A 22653-nucleotide genomic window follows, 5' to 3' on the forward strand; every position below is an offset into this window, starting at 1 on the left:
GTAACAGTACACACATTTAGAACACGCTGTAACAGTACACACATTTAGAACACGCTGTAACATTTAGAACACGCTGTAATAGTACACACATTTAGAACACGCTGGAACAGTACACATATTTAGAACACTGTAACATTTAGAACACACTAACAGTACAAACATTTGGAACATGCTGTAACAGTACACACATTTAGAACACGCTGTAATAGTACACACATTTAGAACACGCTGTAACATTTAGAACACGCTGTAATAGTACACACATTTAGAACACGCTGGAACAGTACACATATTTAGAACACACTGTAACAGTACACACATTTAGAACACGCTGTAATAGTACACACATTTAGAACACGCTGTAACAGTACACATATTTAGAACACACTGTACCCTTTAGAACATGCTGTAACAGTACAAACATTTAAAACATGCTGTAATAGTACACACATTTAGAACACGCTGTAGCATTTAGAACACGCTGTAACAGTACAAACATTTAGAACATGCTGTAACAGTACACACATTTAGAACACGCTGTAATAGTACACACATTTAGAACACGCTGTAATAGTACACACATTTAGAACACGCTGTAACAGTACACACATTTAGAACACGCTGTAATAGTACACACATTTAGAACACGCTGTAATAGTACACACATTTAGAACACGCTGTAATAGTACACACATTTAGAACATGCTGTAATAGTACACACATTTAGAACACGCTGTAACAGTACACACATTTAGAACACGCTGTAACAGTACACACATTTAGAACATGCTGTAACAGTACACACATTTAGAACATGCTGTAACATTTAGAACATGCTGTAGTAGTACACAGATTTAGAACATGCTGTAACAGTACACACATTTAGAACAAGCTGTAACAGAACACACATTTAGAACACGCTGTAACAGTACACACATTTAGAACACGCTGTAACATTTAGAACATGCTGTAGTAGTACACACATTTAGAACATGCTGTAACATTTAGAAAATGCTGTAATAGTACACACATTTAGAACACGCTGTAACAGTACACACATTTAGAACACGCTGTAACAGTACACACATTTAGAACATGCTGTAACAGTACACACATTTAGAACATGCTGTAACAGTACACACATTTAGAACACGCTGTAACAGTACACACATTTAGAACACGCTGTAACATTTAGAACATGCTGTAATAGTACACACATTTAGAACATAATGTAACAGTACACACATTTAGAACACGCTGTAGAATTTAGAACATGCTGTAACAGTACACACATTTAGAACACTCTGTAACATTTAGAACATGCTGTAACAGTACACACATTTAGAACACGCTGTAACAGTACACACATTTAGAACACTCTGTAACATTTAGAACATGCTGTAACAGTACACACATTTAGAACACGCTGTAACAGTACACACATTTAGAACACTCTGTAACATTTAGAACACGCTGTAACAGTACACACATTTAGAACACGCTGTAACATTTAGAACATGCTGTAACAGTACACACATTTAGAACATGCTGTAACAGTACACACATTTAGAACACGCTGTAACAGTACACACATTTAGAACACGCTGTAACATTTAGAACACGCTGTAACAGTACACACATTTAGAACACTCTGTAACATTTAGAACATGCTGTAACAGTACACACATTTAGAACACGCTGTAACAGTACACACATTTAGAACACGCTGTAACAGTACACACATTTAGAACATGCTGTAACAGTACACACAATTAGAACACGCTGTAACATTTAGAACATGCTGTAACAGTACACACAATTAGAACACGCTGTAACATTTAGAACATGCTGTAACAGTACACACATTTAGAACACTCTGTAACATTTAGAACATGCTGTAACAGTACACACATTTAGAACACGCTGTAACAGTACACACATTTAGAACACGCTGTAACAGTACACACATTTAGAACATGCTGTAACAGTACACACATTTAGAACATGCTGTAACAGTACACACATTTAGAACACGCTGTAACAGTACACACATTTAGAACACGCTGTAACAGTACACACAATTAGAACACGCTGTAACATTTAGAACATGCTGTAACAGTACACACATTTAGAACACGCTGTAGCTGTACACACATTTAGAACATGTGGTAACATTTAGAACATGCTGTAATAGTACACACATTTAGAACACGCTGTAACAGTACGCACATTTAGAACATGCTGTAACAGTACACACATTTAGAACAGCTGTAACATTTAGAACATGCTGTAGTAGTACACACATTTAGAACACGCTGTAATAGTACACACATTTAGAACATGCTGTAACAGTACACACATTTAGAACACGCTGTAGTAGTACACACATTTAGAACACGCTGTAGTAGTACACACATTTAGAACATGCTGTAACAGTACACACATTTAGAACATGCTGTAACAGTACACACATTTAGAACACGCTGTAATAGTACACACATTTAGAACACGCTGTAATAGTACACACATTTAGAACACGCTGTAACAGTACACACATTTAGAACACGCTGTAGCATTTAGAACATGCTGTAATAGTACACACATTTAGAACACGCTGTAATAGTACACACATTTAGAACATGCTGTAATAGTACACACATTTAGAACACACTGTAACAGTACACACATTTAGAACACGCTGTAACAGTACACACATTTAGAACACGTTGTAATAGTACACACATTTAGAACACGCTGTAATAGTACACACATTTAGAACACGCTGTAACATTTAGAACACGCTGTAATAGTACATACATTTAGAACACGCTGTAACAGTACACACATTTAGAACACGCTGTAACAGTACACACAATTAGAACATGCTGTAACATTTAGAACATGCTGTAATAGTACACACATTTAGAACACACTGTAACAGTACACACAATTAGAACACGCTGTAACATTTAGAACATGCTGTAACAGTACACACATTTAGACCACGCTGTAGCTGTACACACATTTAGAACATGCTGTAACATTTAGAACATGCTGTAATAGTACACACATTTAGAACACGCTGTAACAGTACACACATTTAGAACATGCTGTAACAGTACACACATTTAGAACACGCTGTAACATTTAGAACATGCTGTAGTAGTACACACATTTAGAACACGCTGTAATAGTACACACATTTAGAACATGCTGTAACAGTACACACATTTAGAACATGCTGTAACAGTACACACATTTAGAACACGCTGTAGTAGTACACACATTTAGAACACGCTGTAGTAGTACACACATTTAGAACATGCTGTAACAGTACACACATTTAGAACATGCTGTAACAGTACACACATTTAGAACACGCTGTAATAGTACACACATTTAGAACACGCTGTAATAGTACACACATTTAGAACACGCTGTAACAGTACACATATTTAGAACACGCTGTAGCATTTAGAACATGCTGTAATAGTACACACATTTAGAACACGCTGTAATAGTACACACATTTAGAACATGCTGTAACAGTACACACATTTAGAACACGCTGTAGTAGTACACACATTTAGAACACGCTGTAACATTTAGAACATGCTGTAGTAGTACACACATTTAGAACATGCTGTAACATTTAGAACATGCTGTAACAGTACACACATTTAGAACACGCTGTAACAGTACACACATTTAGAACATGCTGTAACAGTACACACATTTAGAACACGCTGTAGTAGTACACACATTTAGAACACGCTGTAACATTTAGAACATGCTGTAGTAGTACACACATTTAGAACATGCTGTAACATTTAGAACATGCTGTAACATTACACACATTTAGAACACGCTGTAACAGTACACACATTTAGAACACGCTGTAACATTTAGAACATGCTGTAGTAGTACACACATTTAGAACATGCTGTAACATTTAGAACATGCTGTAGTAGTACACACATTTAGAACATGCTGTAGTAGTACACACATTTAGAACATGCTGTAGTAGTACACACATTTAGAACACGCTGTAACAGTACACACATTTAGAACACGCTGTAACATTTAGAACATGCTGTAATAGTACACACATTTAGAACACGCTGTAACAGTACACACATTTAGAACATGCTGTAACAGTACACACATTTAGAACACGCTGTAACATTTAGAACATGCTGTAATAGTACACACATTTAGAACATGCTGTAACAGTACACACATTTAGAACACGCTGTAACAGTACACACATTTAGAACACACTGTAACAGTACACACATTTAGAACACATTGTAACAGTACACACATTTAGAGCATGCTGTAACAGTACACACATTTAGACCATGCTGTAACAGTACACACATTTAGAACACGCTGTAACAGTACACACATTTAGAACACGCTATAATAGGACACACATTTAGAACACGCTGTAACAGTACACACATTTAGAACAAACTGTAGCAGTACACACATTTAGAACACGCTGTAGCAGTACACACATTCAGAACACGCTGCAGTATTACACACATTTAGAACACAATGTAGTAGTACACACATTTAGAACACGCTGTAGCAGTACACACATTTAGGACACACTAACAGTACACACATTTAGAACACGCTGTAACAGTACACACATTTAGAGCATGCTGTAACAGTACACACATTTAGACCACGCTGTAACAGTACACACATTTAGAACATGCTGTAGTAGTACACACATTTAGAACACACTGTAACAGTACACACATTAAGAATACAATGTAACAGTACACACATTTAGAACACGCTGTAACATTTAGAACACGCTGTATCAGTACATACATTTGGAACACGCTGTAACACTACACACATTTAGAACACGCTGTAACAGTACACACATTTAGAACACGCTGTAACAGTACACACATTTAGAACACGCTGTATCAGTACATACATTTGGAACACGCTGTAACACTACACACATTTAGAACACGCTGTAACATTTAGAACATGCTGTAGTAGTACACACATTTAGAACACGCTGTAATAGTACACACATTTAGAACATGCTGTAACAGTACACACATTTAGAACATGCTGTAACAGTACACACATTTAGAACATGCTGTAACAGTACACACATTTAGAACACGCTGTAACAGTACACACATTTAGAACATGCTGTAACAGTACACACATTTAGAACACGCTGTAACAGTACACACATTTAGAACACGCTGTAACAGTACACACATTTAGAACACGCTGTAACACTACACACATTTAGAACACGCTGTAACAGTACACACATTTAGAACACGCTGTAACAGTACACACATTTAGAACACGCTGTAACAGTACACACATTTAGAACACGCTGTAACAGTACACACATTTAGAACACGCTGTAACAGTACACACATTTAGAACACGCTGTAACAGTACACACATTTAGAACACGCTGTAACATTTAGAACACGCTGTAGTAGTACACACATTTAGAACACGTTGTAATAGTACACACATTTAGAACACGCTGTAATAGTACACACATTTAGAACACGCTGTAACATTTAGAACACGCTGTAATAGTACATACATTTAGAACACGCTGTAACAGTACACACATTTAGAACACACAATTAGAACATGCTGTAACATTTAGAACATGCTGTAATAGTACACACATTTAGAACACACTGTAACAGTACACACAATTAGAACACGCTGTAACATTTAGAACATGCTGTAACAGTACACACATTTAGAACACGCTGTAGCTGTACACACATTTAGAACATGCTGTAACATTTAGAACATGCTGTAATAGTACACACATTTAGAACACGCTGTAACAGTACACACATTTAGAACATGCTGTAACAGTACACACATTTAGAACACGCTGTAACATTTAGAACATGCTGTAGTAGTACACACATTTAGAACACGCTGTAATAGTACACACATTTAGAACATGCTGTAACAGTACACACATTTAGAACACGCTGTAGTAGTACACACATTTAGAACATGCTGTAACAGTACACACATTTAGAACATGCTGTAACAGTACACACATTTAGAACACGCTGTAATAGTACACACATTTAGAACACGCTGTAATAGTACACACATTTAGAACACGCTGTAACAGTACACATATTTAGAACACGCTGTAGCATTTAGAACATGCTGTAATAGTACACACATTTAGAACACGCTGTAATAGTACACACATTTAGAACATGCTGTAACAGTACACACATTTAGAACACGCTGTAACATTTAGAACATGCTGTAGTAGTACACACATTTAGAACATGCTGTAACATTTAGAACATGCTGTAACAGTACACACATTTAGAACACGCTGTAACAGTACACACATTTAGAACATGCTGTAACAGTACACACATTTAGAACACGCTGTAGTAGTACACACATTTAGAACACGCTGTAACATTTAGAACATGCTGTAGTAGTACACACATTTAGAACATGCTGTAACATTTAGAACATGATGTAACAGTACACACATTTAGAACACGCTGTAACAGTACACACATTTAGAACATGCTGTAACAGTACACACATTTAGAACATGCTGTAACAGTACACACATTTAGAACACGCTGTAACATTTAGAACATGCTGTAGTAGTACACACATTTAGAACATGCTGTAACATTTAGAACATGCTGTAACATTACACACATTTAGAACACGCTGTAACAGTACACACATTTAGAACACGCTGTAACATTTAGAACATGCTGTAGTAGTACACACATTTAGAACATGCTGTAACATTTAGAACATGCTGTAGTAGTACACACATTTAGAACATGCTGTAGTAGTACACACATTTAGAACATGCTGTAGTAGTACACACATTTAGAACACGCTGTAACAGTACACACATTTAGAACACGCTGTAACATTTAGAACATGCTGTAATAGTACACACATTTAGAACACGCTGTAACAGTACACACATTTAGGACATGCTGTAACAGTACACACATTTAGAACACGCTGTAACATTTAGAACATGCTGTAATAGTACACACATTTAGAACATGCTGTAACAGTACACACATTTAGAACACGCTGTAACAGTACACACATTTAGAACACATTGTAACAGTACACACATTTAGAGCATGCTGTAACAGTACACACATTTAGACCATGCTGTAACAGTACACACATTTAGAACACGCTGTAACAGTACACACATTTAGAACACGCTATAATAGGACACACATTTAGAACACGCTGTAACAGTACACACATTTAGAACAAACTGTAGCAGTACACACATTTAGAACACGCTGTAGCAGTACACACATTCAGAACACGCTGTAGTATTACACACATTTAGAACACAATGTAGTAGTACACACATTTAGAACACGCTGTAGCAGTACACACATTTAGGACACACTGTAACAGTACACACATTTAGAACACGCTGTAACAGTACACACATTTAGAGCATGCTGTAACAGTACACACATTTAGACCACGCTGTAACAGTACACACATTTAGAACATGCTGTAGTAGTACACACATTTAGAACACACTGTAACAGTACACACATTAAGAATACAATGTAACAGTACACACATTTAGAACACGCTGTAACATTTAGAACACGCTGTATCAGTACATACATTTGGAACACGCTGTAACACTACACACATTTAGAACACGCTGTAACAGTACACACATTTAGAACACGCTGTAACAGTACACACATTTAGAACACGCTGTATCAGTACATACATTTGGAACACGCTGTAACACTACACACATTTAGAACACGCTGTAACAGTACACACATTTAGAACACGCTGTAACAGTACACACATTTAGAACACGCTGTAACAGTACACACATTTAGAACACGCTGTAACAGTACACACTTAGAACACGCTGTAACAGTACACACATTTAGAACATGCTGTAACAGTACACACATTTAGAACACGCTGTAACATTTAGAACATGCTGTAGTAGTACACACATTTAGAACACTCTGTAACAGTACACACATTTAGAACACATTGTAACAGTACACACATTTAGAACATGCTGTAACAGTACACACATTTAGAACACGCTGTAACAGTACACACCTTCAGAACACGCTGTAGTAGTACACACATTTAGAACACATTGTAACAGTACACACATTTAGAACACTCTGTAACACTACACACATTTAGAACACACTGTAATAGTATACACATTTAGAACACACTGTAATAGTATACACATTTAGAACACGCTGTAACAGTACACACATTCAGAACACACTGTAGTAGTACACACATTTAGAACACATTGTAACAGTACACACATTTAGAACACACTGTAATAGTATACACATTTAGAACACGCTGTAACAGTACACACATTCAGAACACATTGTAACAGTACACACATTTAGAACACACTGTAATAGTATACACATTTAGAACATGCTGCAACACACGTCATCAAACAGATACACACACACACTCACATCTCCATTCCCTGTGAACCACTCCTGTACACACACACACATATGCACACACACTCCCACACACACACTCTCACACACTCCACAGTATTCTTACCTGCTGTACCTTCCCCAGTTGGAACAGGGCTGCTGTGAGGGGAGGTCTGAGGAATGGAGACAGGCTTGGGGGCCGCCCAAACTTCCCTGGAGACAGAGAGAGAGGGAGGAAGCAGGCATGGTCAGTGTATTGTATAACAGAGGTATCAAACTTGACTGAGACACTCAATTGACAAGGGAAAAGGCTCACTGTGGTGGCCTCACAGACCAACCAAGGTGCATGAATGAATGAACAAACGGAATGTGGGAAAAATAATCAGCCACTCTTTGAAGACAATGGAAGTTAGATAGTAAAGAGGTATTTTCGATCTATGTGTTGGCATTTCGACTTCCCATGGCTGTATGCAACAGAGCATAGCACACAGCAGCCAGATAATAATCTCAGTAATAGCTCCAGACATCCACAACCTACTCATAATACATGTATGCGTCAAAGCTAATGGTAGCTTCCTCCAGAATAGGTAGAAAGTTTAACATTTAATCAGGGGCTAATTTTAGACTAATTGTGTGTGCTCCTCTTTTAAGAGCCAGCCCTCAGCCTTCACTCCTTCCTGCCTGCCTGCCTGTTCTCCTCTGTGTAGTCTGAGAACAAGTTCATTATAATAAATGATTAAGCATTCATCAAAAAGAAACGTGCTTAGAATTGATAAGACAGGATACGCTAATCGAAAGCCATTTCTATCTTTCTAGGGGCACAGAGGATGAGACGGATAAAAATATCTAATCTGTACAACCCAATAAACTTTAGGAAGTAAGTTGTTTCTCTATTTCATTTACAATAGTCCTGTAAATAAGGGAGTCCAGTCTGTGTGTGTGTGTCTGACCTCCTCGTTTGCCAGTGTGGTAAGGCCTCATGAGGACCTGTAGGGCTGCTGGGTTGGTCATGCTGTTCAGCAGCTGGGCCAAGTTGGGCTCCGGCAGTAAGCCCTTCTTATTACTCAACATCTGCAACACACACACACACACACACACACACACACACACACACACACACACAAAAGGGAAAGATTAGCACAGCTTGCTATATACAGTATATACATTCCCGTTCAAAAGTTTTAGAACAAATCAAATTTTATTAGTCACATGCCCCGAATACAACAAGTGTAGACCTTACAGTGAAACGCTTATGGTCACCTACTCATTCAAGGGTTTTTCTTTATTTTTACTATTTTCTACATTGTAGAATAATAGTGAAGACATCAAAACTATGAAATGACACATGGAATCATGTAGTAACCAAAAAAAGTGTTGAACAAATCAAAATATATTTTATTTCAGCTTCTTCAAAGTAGCTACTTTTTGCCTTCATGACAGCTTTGCACACTCTTGTCATTCTCTCAAACAGCTTCATGAGGAATGCTTTTCCAACAGTCTTGAAGGAGTTCCCACATATGCTGAGCACTTGTTGGCTGCTTTTCCTTCACTCTGCGGTCCTACTCATCCCAAACCATCTCAATTTGGTTGAGGTTTGGGGTTTGTGGAGGCCAGGTCATCTGATGCAGCACTCCATCACTCTCCTTCTTGGTCAAATAGCCCTTACACAGCCTGGAGGTTGCCGTGGTAGTTGCTGGTTAAGTGTGCCTTGAATTCTAAATAAATCACAGACAGTGTAACCAGCAAAGCTCCCCCACACCATAATTGTCATGGATCCCTCTGGAGCTGTGTCATTACGCACACCTGGTCCCCATTTCAGTGATTATAATTGTATAAATGTGCCCTTTGGTTTCCATTGGGCTGTCGATTATCGTGTGAGTACCTGTGCTGTGTTGTTTTGGCTTTCATGTCGCTTGATTTGCGCATGTGATTACGGGTCTCGTCCCGTGTGGTATCATTGTGCACTTGTGTATTTATTCGAGGTACTCCTTGCTCTTTTGTTTGGGTTTCAACCCTGTGTTTTGTATACGTGTTTGTTTGGTCTTCGTCCCCGTGCCTTTACATGGCACGCTGTAATTTGAGTAAATAAAAATCCCTATACAGGCTACCTAAGTATGATTCTCAATCAGAGACAACGATCGACAGCTGCCTCTGATTGAGAACCATACTTAGGGAGCCTGTTTTCCCACTATGGGTTGTGGGTAGTTGTTTTCTGTGTCTGTGTTTTTCCATACAGAACTGTTTCAGTCTCGTTCATTCTCTTTTGTTGTTTTGTCATTCAGTGTTCAGTTGGATTTCATTAAAATGGACACTTACCACGCTGCACATTGGTCCGATCTTTCATACTCGTCATTAGACGAGGACGAGTACCATTACAGAACTACCCACCAAAAAAAGGACCAGGCAGCGTGGTAACCAGGAGCAGAGGGTTCTGGACTCCTGGACTTGGGAGGAGATACTCGACGGTAAGGGACCCTGGGCACAGGCTGGGGAATATCGCCGCCCCAAGGAAGAACTGGAGGCAACGAGAGCTGAGCGGCGGCGATATGAGGAGGTAGCACGGCAGCGCGACAGGCACGAGAGGCAGCCCCAAAAAAATGTTTGGGGGGGGCACACGGGGCGTGTGGCGGAGTCAGGTTGGAGACCTGAGCCCACTCCTCTTGCTTACCGAAAGCAGCGTTGTACTGGTCAGGCACCGTGTTATGCGGTGGAGCGCACGGTGTCGCCAGTACGCATTCATAGCCCAGAGCACTATAGGCCAGCCCCCCGCAAGTGCCATGCGAGAGTGGGCATCCAGCCAGGGCGTGCTGTGCCGGCTCAGCGTGTCTGGTCTCCGGTACGCCGTTTCGGTCCAGGGTATCCTGCGCCGGCTCTGCGTGCTGTGTCTCCGGGGCGCTGGGAGGGTGCAGTGCGTCCTATTCCTGCGCTCCGCCCGTGCCGGGCAAATGTGGGCAGTGAGCCTAAGGGAGAGGTGCGAGTAGTATGCACCAGATCTCCAGTGCTCACCCACAGCCCGGTTCAACCTGTGCCTGCACTCTGGAGGGTCCGGGCTAAAGTGGTCATCCAGCCTGGAGGAGTGGTGCCAAGGCTGCGCACCAGAGCTCCAGTGCTCCCCCACAGCCCGGTCCATCCGGTGCCTCCTCCACACACCAGGCTTCCTGTAGGTCTCCCCAGCCTGGTGGGTCCTGTGGCAGCCCCACGCAGCAGGCTGTCTCTCCGTCTCCTCCCTCCAGGTTCTCTCGTCAGTCCGGAGCTGCCAGAGCCGCCCGTCTGTCCTGAGCTGCCAGAGCCGCCCGTCGGTCAGGAGCTGCCAGAGCCGCCCTTCGGTCAGGAGCTGCGCTCTTCATGGATGAATCCCGGTTTTAACAGTACCTTCCGTGTATGGCGTTGTGTGGGCGAGAGGTTTTGCTGATGTTAACATTGTGAACAGAGTGGCCCATGGTGGCGGTGGGGTTATGGTACGGGCAGGCATAAACTACGGACAACGAACACAATTACATTTTATCGATTGCAATTTCAATGCACACAGATACCGTGACGAGATCCTGAGGTCCATTGTTGTGTCATTCATCTGCCGTCATCACCTCATATTTCAGCATGATAATGCACGGCCCCATGCTGCAAGGGTCTGTACACAATTCCTGGAAGCTACATACTCCATGGCCTGCATACTCACCAGACATATCACCCATTGAGCATGTTAGGGATGCTCTGGATCGACGTGTATGACAGAGTGTTCCAGTTCCCTCCAATATCCAGAAAATGTGCATAGCCATTGAATAGGAGTGGATCAACATTCCACAGACCACAATCAACAGCCTGATCAACTCTATGCGAAGGAGACGTGTCGCGCTGAATGAGGCAAATGGTGGTCACACCAGATACTGACTGGTTTTCTGATCCACACCCTAACTTTTTTTTTAAAGGCATTTGTGACCAACAGATGCATATCTGTATTCCCAGTATTGTGAAGACATAGATTAGGGCCTAATGAATTTATTTACATTGACTGATTTTCTTATATGAAATGTAACTCAGTAAAATCTTTGAAATTGTTGCATGTTTCGTTTCTATTTTTGCTCAGTGTGTAAGTGCTATCACCTGCAGGGTTGAGCTTCTCATCACAGAGCCACATACACAGGCTCACAGAGTAGACATTCACAATAGCAATAAACAGATGATATTTCCCCTAGCCTTGAGCCATGTTCAGCTGAGTGAGTACAGTGTGTATTACTGCCTCTGATTGAGAGTGTGTGTGTGTTTAAGCCTGTCAGTGAGAGTGTGTATTATAGAGTCTATGTTAGTTGGGTATTGATCGAGGCACAGTGTGATCTGTCACTGATCGCATATTTCATAGAGGAGTGGAATTCTCTCTTTCTATATATAAATTATATATTTCTCTCTCTCTCATTCTCACTCTATTTCTCTCTCTCCCTCTCTCTTTCTCCCTCTCTCTCTATATGTCTCTCTCTTCCTCCTTCTCCCTCTCCCTCTCTCTCCCCCACTCTCTTCCTCTCTCTGTCTCCTTCTCCCCCACTCTCTCCCTCTTTATTTCTCTCTCTATGTCTCCTTCTCTCTCTATATTTATCTATCTGTCTCCTTCTCTCTCTATATTTATCTCTCTGTCTCCCTCTCTATTTATCCCTCTGTCTCCTCTCTCTATATTTATCTCTGTCTCCCTAACTATTTATCTCTGTCTCCTTCTCTCTCTATATTTATCTCTCTGTCTCCTTCTCTCTCCTCCACTCTCTCTCTATATTTATCTCGCTGTCTCCCTCTCTCTCTCCCACTCTCTCTCTATATTTAACCCTCTGTCTCCCTCTCTCTTTCTCTCTCTATGTCTCCCTCTCTCTATATATTTACCTCTCTATGTCTCCTTCTCTCTCTATTTATCTCTCTGTCTCCCTCTCTCTTTCTCTCTCTATGTCTCCCTCTCTCTATATATTTACCTCTCTATGTCTCCTTCTCTCTCTCTATTTATCTCTCTCTCCCCCACTCTCTCTATATGTATCTCTCTGTCTCCCTCTCTCTCTCCCTCTCTCTCCATATTTATCTCTCTGTCTCCATCTCTCACCCCCACTCTCTCTCTATATATTTAACTCTGTCTCCCTCTCTCTCCCCCACCCACTCTCTCTCTGTCTCCCTCTCTCTCTATATATGTATCTCTCTGTCGCCCTCTCTCTCTATATATATATTTATCTCGCTGTCACCCTCTCTCTCTATATATATATTTATCTCTCTGTCTCCCTCTCTCTCCCCCACTCTCTCTCTATATTTATATCTCTGTCTACCTCTCTCTCTCCATCTCTCTCCCTCTCTCTCTATATATCTCTCTCTCTCTCCCACACTCTCTCTCTATATTTATCTCTCTGTCTCCCCCACTCCCTCTCTATATTTATCTCTCTGTCTCTCACTCTCTCTCCCTCTCTCTCTCCCCCACTCTCTCTCTATATTTATCTCTCTGTCTCCCACTCTCTCTCTATTCATCTCTCTATCTCCCCCACTCTCTCTCTATATTTATCTCTCTGTATCCATCTCTCTCTCCCTCTCTCTCCCCCACTCTCTCTCTATATGTATCTCTCTGTCTCCCCCACTCTCTCTCTCTATATTTATCTCTCTGTCTCACTATCTCTCTCCCCAACTCTCTCTCTATATTTATCTCTCTGTCTCCCTCTCTCTATATATTTATCTCTCTGTATCCCTCTCTCCCTCTCTATTTCTCTCTCTGTCTCCCTCTCTCTCTATATATTTCTCTCTCTGTCTCCCTCTCTCTCCCTCTCTATTTCTCTCTCTATGTCTCCCTCTCTCTATGTCTCCCTCTCTATTTCTCTCTCTAAGTCTCCCTCTCTATTTCTCTCTCTATGTCTCCTTCTCTTTCTCTATTTATCTCTCTATGTCTCCTCTCTCTATATTTATCTCCCTCTCTCTATATATACAGACATGCTCAAATTTGTTGGTACCCTTACAGCTCATTGAAATAATGCTTCATTCCTCCTGAAAAGCAATTTTTATCATGTATACTTGCATGCATTTGGTATGTCATAGAATAAAGCAAAGACGCTGTGATAAGAGATGAATTATTGCTTATTCTTCAAAGATATTCTAAAATGGCCTGGACACATTTGTTGGTACCCCATAGAAAATATAATAAATAATTGGATTATAGTGATATTTCAAACTAATTTGTTTCTTTAATTAGTATCACACATGTCTCCGATCTTGTAATCAGTCATTCTGCCTATTTAAATGGAGAAAAGTAGTCACTGTGCTGTTTGGTATCATTGTGTGCACAACACTGAACATGGACCAGAGAAAGCAAAGGAGAGATTTGTCTGAGGAGATCAGAAAGGAAATAATAGACAAGCATGGTAAAGGTAAAGGCTACAAGACCATCTTCAAGCAGTTTGATGTTCCTGTGACAACAGCAAATATTATTAAGAAGTTTAAGGTCCAAGGAACTGGAGCCAAACTCCCTGGGCATGGCCGCAAGAGGAAAATCGACCCCAGATTGAACAGAAGGATCGTGTGAATGGTAAAGAACCAAGGATAACTGCCAAAGAAATACAAGCTGAACTCCAAGGTGAAGGTACGTCAGTTTCTGATTGCACCATCCATCACTTTTTGAGCGACAGTGGGCTCCATGGAAGAAGACCCAGGAGGACTCCACTTTTGAAAGAAAAACATAAAAAAGCCGGACTGGAATTTGCTAAAATGCACATTGACAAGCCACAATCCTTCTGGGAGAATGTCCTTTGGACAGATGAGTCAAAACTGGAGCTTTTTTGGAAAGTCACATCAGAAGAAAAATTAAGCTTTCAAATAAAAAAACACCATACCTAGAGTGAAACATGGAGGTTTGGTTATGTTTTGGGGCTGCTCTGCTGTGCCAAATACATTTAACTTCTTATGGCTGGGGGCAGTATTGAGTAGCTTGGATGAATAAGGTGCCCAGAGGTGCCCAGAGTAAACTGCCTGCTACTCAGTCCCAGTTGCTAATATATGCATATTATTAGTATATTTGGATAGAAAACACTCTGAAGTTTCTAAAACTGTTTGAATGATGTCTGTGAGTATAACAGAACTCATATGGCAGGCAAAAACCTGAGAAAAAAATCCAACCAGGAAGTGGGAAATCTGAGGTTGGTCGTTTTTCAACTCATTCCCTATTGAAGATACAGTGGGATATTGGTCATGTTGCACGTCCTAAGGCTTCCACTAGATGTCAACAGTCTTTAGAACCTTGTTTGATGCTTCTACTGTGAAGGGGGGCCGAATGAGAGGGGATTGAGTAAGGTATGCCATGAGCTGAACATGCGCTGACCATGCGCGTTCATGTGAGAGTTAGCTTGAGTTCCATTGCATTTCTGAAGACAAAGGAATTCTCCGGTTGGAACATTATTGAAGATTTATGTTAAAAACATCCTAAAGATTGATTCTATACTTCGTTTGACATGTTTCTAGGGACTGTAACAAAACTTTTTGACTTTTCGTCTGCTCCTAGTGAACGCCCTTCGTGAGTTTGGATTTGTTTACCAAATGCGCTAACAAAATGAGCTACTTTGACATAAATGATGGACATTATCGAACAAAACAAACATTTATTGTGGAACTGGGATTCCTGGGAGTGCATTCTGATGAAGATCATCAAAGGTAAGTGAATATTTATAATGTTATTTCTGACTTCTGTTGACTGCAGAATATGGCGGATATCTTTTTGGCTTGTTTGGGCTTTGAGCGCCGTACTCAGCTTATTGCATGGTTTGCTTTTTCCGTAAAGCTTTTTTGAAATCTGACACAGCGGTTGCATTAAAGAGAAGTGTTTCTAAAGTTCCATGTATAACACTTGTATTTTCCTCAACATTTATAATGAGTATTTCTGTAAATTGATGTGGCTCTCTGCAAAATTACCGGATGTTTTTGGAACTACTGAACATAACGCGACAATGTAAACTGAGATTTTTTTATATAAATATTAACTTTATCGGACAAAACATACATGTATTGTGTAACTTGAAGTCCTATGAGTGTCATCTGATGAAGATCGTCAAAGGTTAGTGATTATATCTATCTCTATTTCTGATTTTTGTGACTCCTCCCTTTGGCTGGAAAAATGGCTGTGTTTTTCTGTGACTTGGCTCTGACCTAACATAATCGTTTGTGGTGCTTTCGCCGAAAAGCCTATTTGAAATCGGACACTGTGGTGAGATTAACAACAAGTGTATCTTTAAAATGGTGTGAAATACTTGTATGTTTGAGGAATTTTAATTATGAGATTTCTGTTTGAATTTGGCGCCCTGCACTTTCACTGGCTGTTGTCATATCGATCCTGTTAGCGGGATCTCAGCCCTAATAAGTTTTAAACTCAGTTTTTCACAATTCCTGACATTTAATCCTAGTACAAATTCCCTGTCTTAGGCCAGTTAGGATCACCACTTTATTTTAAGAATGTGAAATGTCAGAATAATAGTAGAGAGAATGATTTATTTCAACTTTTATTGTTACTCGTAGAGAACACAGGGAACCCAAGAGCGGAATCAGATGCGTAAGCAGGGATGAATGAACCAAAATGTTTCTTGTACACAGAGAGATATGGAGTGCAGAACCAGGGTAGCTCAGATGAGTTGCAGAAAATCCCGAAGTTGTAGAGTGAGGTTGAACTTGACTGAGTGAACAGGGTAAACAGGTCCTGAGGGGAATCCAAGGTGGTGGTGATGAGTGAAGTCCAGAGCAAGGGTGTGGTAATGAGTGAAGTCCAGAGCAAGGGTGTGGTGATGAGTGAAGTCCAGAGCAAGGTGGTTAGATGTGGAACAGGAGACAGGAGCCAGAGACAGAGCGGTAACTGCAACGAGAGGACAAAACGGTGTAAGGCAGGGAAACAAGCACAGCAGGGCGATAGGATCTTGAGAACTGACAAAAGGCTAGGATAATGACTGACTGAGCAGAGTTTACGATCTGGCAGAGTGGAGGTGGCAGGAATGAGTATATGTAGAGGTCTTGATTATGGGACGATTTGCAGCTGGTAGGGATCTGCTCTGACTCCAGCACACCTGTCTCCAACCACACAATCACACCAAGAGAGCGAGAGAGAGAGTGTATACAGGGGGAGAACTGCTGGTTAGGACGACACCGGATGAACTCCAGAGGGCGTAGTGTGAGCAGATGTGACAGTACCCCCCCTCTACGGACGCCACCTGGCACCCGACCCGGCTTGTCTGGGTGTGAGGTGTAAAAATCCTGTAAGAGGGAGGGATCCAGAAGGTGACGACGGGGCACCCAGCTACGCCCCTCAGGCCTGTAATCCTTCCCAGTCCACCAGATACTGCCAACCGCGCCCCCGACGGCGCACTTCCAAAAGCCGCCGGACCATATAGGCAGGATGGTCGTCGATGAGACAAGGGGGTGGAGGAGCAGCATCAGGAGGGAACAAGGAACTGGAGCAGACTGGTTTGATCAATGATACATGGAAGGTGGGGTGAATTTTGAGAGAGTCGGGGAGTTTTAGATGAACAGCAGAGGGGTTTATGACATGATCAATCTCGAAGGGGCCAATGAATCGGGGAGCTAGTTTTTTCGAAACCACTTTCAGAGGCAAGTCCTTCGAAGAAAGCCATACCCTTTGGCCTGGAGTGTAGACTGGAGCTGCAGCACGATGACGGTTAGCCTTGGATTGGGGGCAGACCGGGCTCTTCTCCAGGTGCGACGACAACGGCGCATGTGGTCCTGGACTGAGGGCACCGCTACTTCAACCTCTTGGGCAGGGAATAAGGGAGGTTGGTAACCCAAAGCACACTCAAAGGGAGACATACCTGATGAGGCATTGATGAGGGTGTTGTGGGCATATTCCACCCAGGATAGCTGGGCACTCCAGGAGGAAGGGTTAGCTGTCGTAACACAGCTTATGGCAGTTTCCAACTCCTGGTTAGCCCGCTCGGTCTGACCGTTGGTCTGGGGGTGATATCCAGACGAAAGGCTGACCTTAATACCCAGAGCTGTGCAGAAGGCTCTCCATACCTGGGATGTGAACGGGGTCCTCTGTCAGAATCAATGTCACTGGGGATTCCATGCAGCCGAAAAACATGGGATACCAGCAGGTCCGCAGTCTCCCTGGAGGACGGAAGCTTGGAGAGGGGAATGAAGTCAGCCGCTTTAGAAAATCGGTCAATAATAATGAGGATGACTGAGTTACCATTTGATGGGGGAAGCCCAGCGACGAAGTCTAAAACTATGTGTGAACAGGGGCGACTAGGTATGGGAAGAGGACGAAGCAGACCAGATGTAGGTTTGGTGGAGGTTTTATTCCGGGCACATACTGAGCAGGCTGATATGAATTCCCGAGTGTCTCTCTCCATGGTGGGCCACCAAAATCGCTGACGCAGGCAGGCGACTGTCCGGTTCATGCCAGGGTGACAGGTGAGGTGAGTAGAATGGGCCCATTGAAGAACATCAGAACAAACTGAATCTGGCACAAACAGAGCCTTACAAGGGCCGTTTCTAGGATCAGGCTGGACGAACACGAGACTCAATCTCCCAGGAGACAGCAGCAACGATGCAGGCTCGGAAATGTTGTTGTCTGCGGTGAACCGATGAGATAGGGCATCAGGCTTGGTATTCTTAGATCCGGGGTGATAAGTGAGTGTGAAGTTGAATCTTCCAAAAAACAATGCCCACCTGGCCTGCCGAGAGTTGAGACGTTTGGCGATCTGGATGTAGGCTAGATTTTTATGATCAATCCACACAATGATGGGAATTACTGAACCCTCTAACCACTGACGCCACTCCTCAAGAGCCAGCTTAACAGCCAAGAGCTCCCGGTTGCCTACGTCAACATTTCTCTCTGCAGGTGATAGCTTGCGGGACAAGAAGGCACAAGGATGGAGCTTCTGATCCGCGGAGAACGTTGAGACAGAACAGCACCTACCCCGGGGTCGGAAGCGTCCACCTTCCGACACCGGAATGTCAAGAAGGCCTGCCATGCCCGACAGCCAGGGAGTCCTGGATGTATTCCTCCATGGCTTCTTGCTCGGGGTGAGAGAGGTTATACAACCTGCTACTAGGGAGAGGAGCTCCAGGCTGAAGCTCGATAGCACAGTTGTAAGGCCGATGAGGCGGCAGAGATGGGGTGTGGTGCTTGTTGAATACAGGAGCTAGACCGTGATATCCTGGAGGAACAGAAGACAGGTCTGGGGGTTCTGGAATGGACTGGGGTGCAGACAAGGCAGGAGGAAGGGCAGAAAGTAGACAATTAGAATGGCAAAATGTACTCCAAGTAGTAACCCTTCCGGTAGACCAGTCAATCTGTGGGTTGTGTAGCTTTAAGTGTAGCTTTAACCATGGATGGCCCAGAACCAGAGGTGAGTGAGAACAGTCGATGATATGGAAACTGATCTTTTCCTGGTGATTACCAGAGAGACGCAGGATAACAGGAACAGTTCTCTCCAAAACACAGAAGAGTAGCTTTCCATTGAGAGCGTTGGCTTTCAGAGGTGAATCAAGCAAAACAGTGTCCAGGCCCAACTGCTTAACAACCCCTCGGACCAGAAAACACTTGTCGGTGCCTGAATCGATGAGAGCAGGCAGAGGAAAAGCCTGGCTCTGCCACACAAGGTTGGCCTCAAGCAGGGGTCTGGGAGATGATGGGCAGGCGGTTTGGCTCAACAGTATATCCCCTACTACTGCTGAGCCCACTCTTTTGCTGGACACAGGGTACAAGTGGAGACCAGGTGACCAACCTGGCCACAATACAGACAGCTCCTAGTACTGATACGCCGCTGCCTCTCCTCTGGAGATAGACGAGTCCGGCCGAGCTGCATGGGTTGAAGATTGGAACCTACCTGGTGATGTGATGCAGTCGGAAAAATTGAGCAAGGCACAGAAGCAGACGTTATGGGACATGCAACCCTACCTTCCCTCTCCCTCCGACGCTCACCGAGACGGTTGTCAATGCGGATAATGAGAGAAATTAGTTTGTCAAGTCCATCAGGCTCTTCTCTGGATACCAACTCGCCTTTGAGGGTCTCAGTGAGTGCGTTCTGTAATGCTCCCTGAAGGGCCTCGTCATTCCAGCCGCTCTCTGCGGCGAGGGTGCGGAACTCACATGCCATCTCAGCCACACTCTGAGAACCTTGACGAAGGGACAGAAGTCGTTTAGCAGCATCCTTTCCACAGACCGGCTGGTCGAAGACCTTCCTCATCTCATCTGGGAATCCACTGTAGGAGAAGACTGTCTCTCCCAAACCGCAGTGGCCCAGGAGAGCGCTGCTCCCCGAAGGCAGCCAATCAAAAAATAAATGTTTGTACGTTCACTAGCATAAGAGTAGGGCTGTTGCTCAAACACTAGTGAACATTGTACAAGGAAGGTGTCTCCAACCACACAATCACACCAAGAGAGAGAGAGAGAGTGTATACAGGGGGAGAACTGCAGGTTAGGACAACACCGGATGAACACCAGGGGGCGTAGTGGGAGCAGATGTGACATTTATTTATTTCATCACGTTCCCAGTGGGTCAGAAGTTTACATACACTCAATTAGTATTTGGTAGCATTGCCTTTAAATTGTTGAACTTGGGTCAAACGTTTCTGGTAGCCTTCCACAAGCTTTCCACAATAAGTTGGGTGAAATTTGGCCCATTCCTCCTGACAGAGCGGGTGTAACTGAGTCAGGTTCATAGGCCTCCTTGCTCGCACACGCTTTTTCAGTTCTGCCCAGAAAATTTATATCAGATTGAGGTCAGAGCTTTGTGATGGCCACTCCAATACCTTGACTTTGTTGTCCTTAAGCCATTTTGCCACAACTTTGGAAGTATGCTTGGGGTCATTGTCCATTTGGAAGACCCATTTGCGACCAAGCTTAAACTTCTTGACTGATGTCTTGAGATGTTGCTTCAATATGTCACGGCTCCTCTGCAGTGCAGGGGGCGGTACCTCCTGCAGGCAGAGGAGGGTCGTTAGTGATTGGAGCCACCTGGGCTCAGGGTATAAAACTGTCACTAATCACTTCTCTCTGCTCCTCCAGGTATGCTCAATATCCACATAATTTTCCTTTCTCATGATGCCATCTATTTTGTGAAGTGCACCAGACCCTCCTGCAGCAAAGCACCCCCACAACATGATGCTGCCACTCCCGTGCTTCACGGTTGGGATGGTGTTCTTTGGCTTGCAAGCCTCCCCCTTTTTCCTCCAAACACAACGAAGGTCATTATGGCCAAACAGTTCTATTTTTGTTTAATCAGACGAGAGGACATTTCGCCAAAAAGTACGATCTGTGTCCCCATGTGCAGTTGCAAACCATAGTCTGGCTTTTTTATGGCGGTTTTGGAGCAGTGGCTTCTTCCTTGCTGAACGGCCTTTCAGGTTATGTCGATGTAGGACTCAATTTACTGTGGATATAGATACTTTTGTACCTGTTTCCTCCAGCAACTTCACAAGGTCCTTTGCTGTTGCTCTGGGATTGATTTGCACTTTTCGCACCAAAGTACATTCATCTCTAGGATACAGAACGCGTCTCCTTCCTGAGCGGTATGACAGCTGCGTGGTCCCATGGTGTTTATACTTGCGTACTATTGTTTGTACAGATGAACTTGGTACCTTCAGGCATTTGGAAATTGCTCCCAAGGATGAACCAGACTTGTGGAGGTCTACAATTTTTTTCTGATGTCTTGGCTGATTTCTTTTGATTTTCCCATAATGTCAAGCAAAGAAGCCCTGAGTTTGAAGGTAGGCCTTGAAATACATCCACAGGTACACCTCCAATTGACTCAAATTATGTCAATTAGGCTATCAGAAGCTTCCAAAGCCATGACATAATTTTGTGGAATTTTCCAAGCTGTTTAAAGGCACAGTTCACTTAGTGTATGTAAACTTCTGACCCACTGGATAAGTGAAATAATCTGTCTGTAAACAATTGTTGGAAAAATTACTTGTGTCATGCACAAAGTAGACGCTATAACCAACTTGCCAAAACTATAGTTTGTTAACAAGACATACTTTTCTATCTATCTCTCTCTCTCTATATATATATATTTCTCTGTCTCCCTCTCTCCCCCTCTATCTCTATATTTATCTCTCTCTCCCTCTCTATATTTATCACTCTCTTCCGCTCTCTCTCCCTCCCTCTCTCTATATATATTTCTCTCTCCCTCCCTCTCTCTCT

The 22653-nt window shown here is 42.6% G+C and overlaps 1 protein-coding gene across 4 annotated transcripts in view; it reads right to left on the minus strand.

Moving 5' to 3' along the window:
* The window catches only part of raver2 (ribonucleoprotein, PTB-binding 2), a 179129-nt gene that overhangs the window by 52817 nt on the left and 103659 nt on the right, over positions 1–22653 (minus strand). For all 4 annotated transcript variants that reach the window (XM_071346244.1, XM_071346245.1, XM_071346243.1 and 1 more), the window contains exons 5-6: positions 9455–9575; positions 8632–8717 (exon numbers count right to left, since the gene is read on the minus strand). In XM_071346244.1, the coding sequence (XP_071202345.1) occupies positions 8632–8717; positions 9455–9575 (207 nt within the window). The remainder of the gene's footprint in view (positions 1–8631; positions 8718–9454; positions 9576–22653) is intronic.

The sequence above is a fragment of the Salvelinus alpinus genome, chromosome 16 (assembly GCF_045679555.1).
Source record: "Salvelinus alpinus chromosome 16, SLU_Salpinus.1, whole genome shotgun sequence".
Classification (NCBI taxonomy): domain Eukaryota; kingdom Metazoa; phylum Chordata; class Actinopteri; order Salmoniformes; family Salmonidae; genus Salvelinus; species Salvelinus alpinus.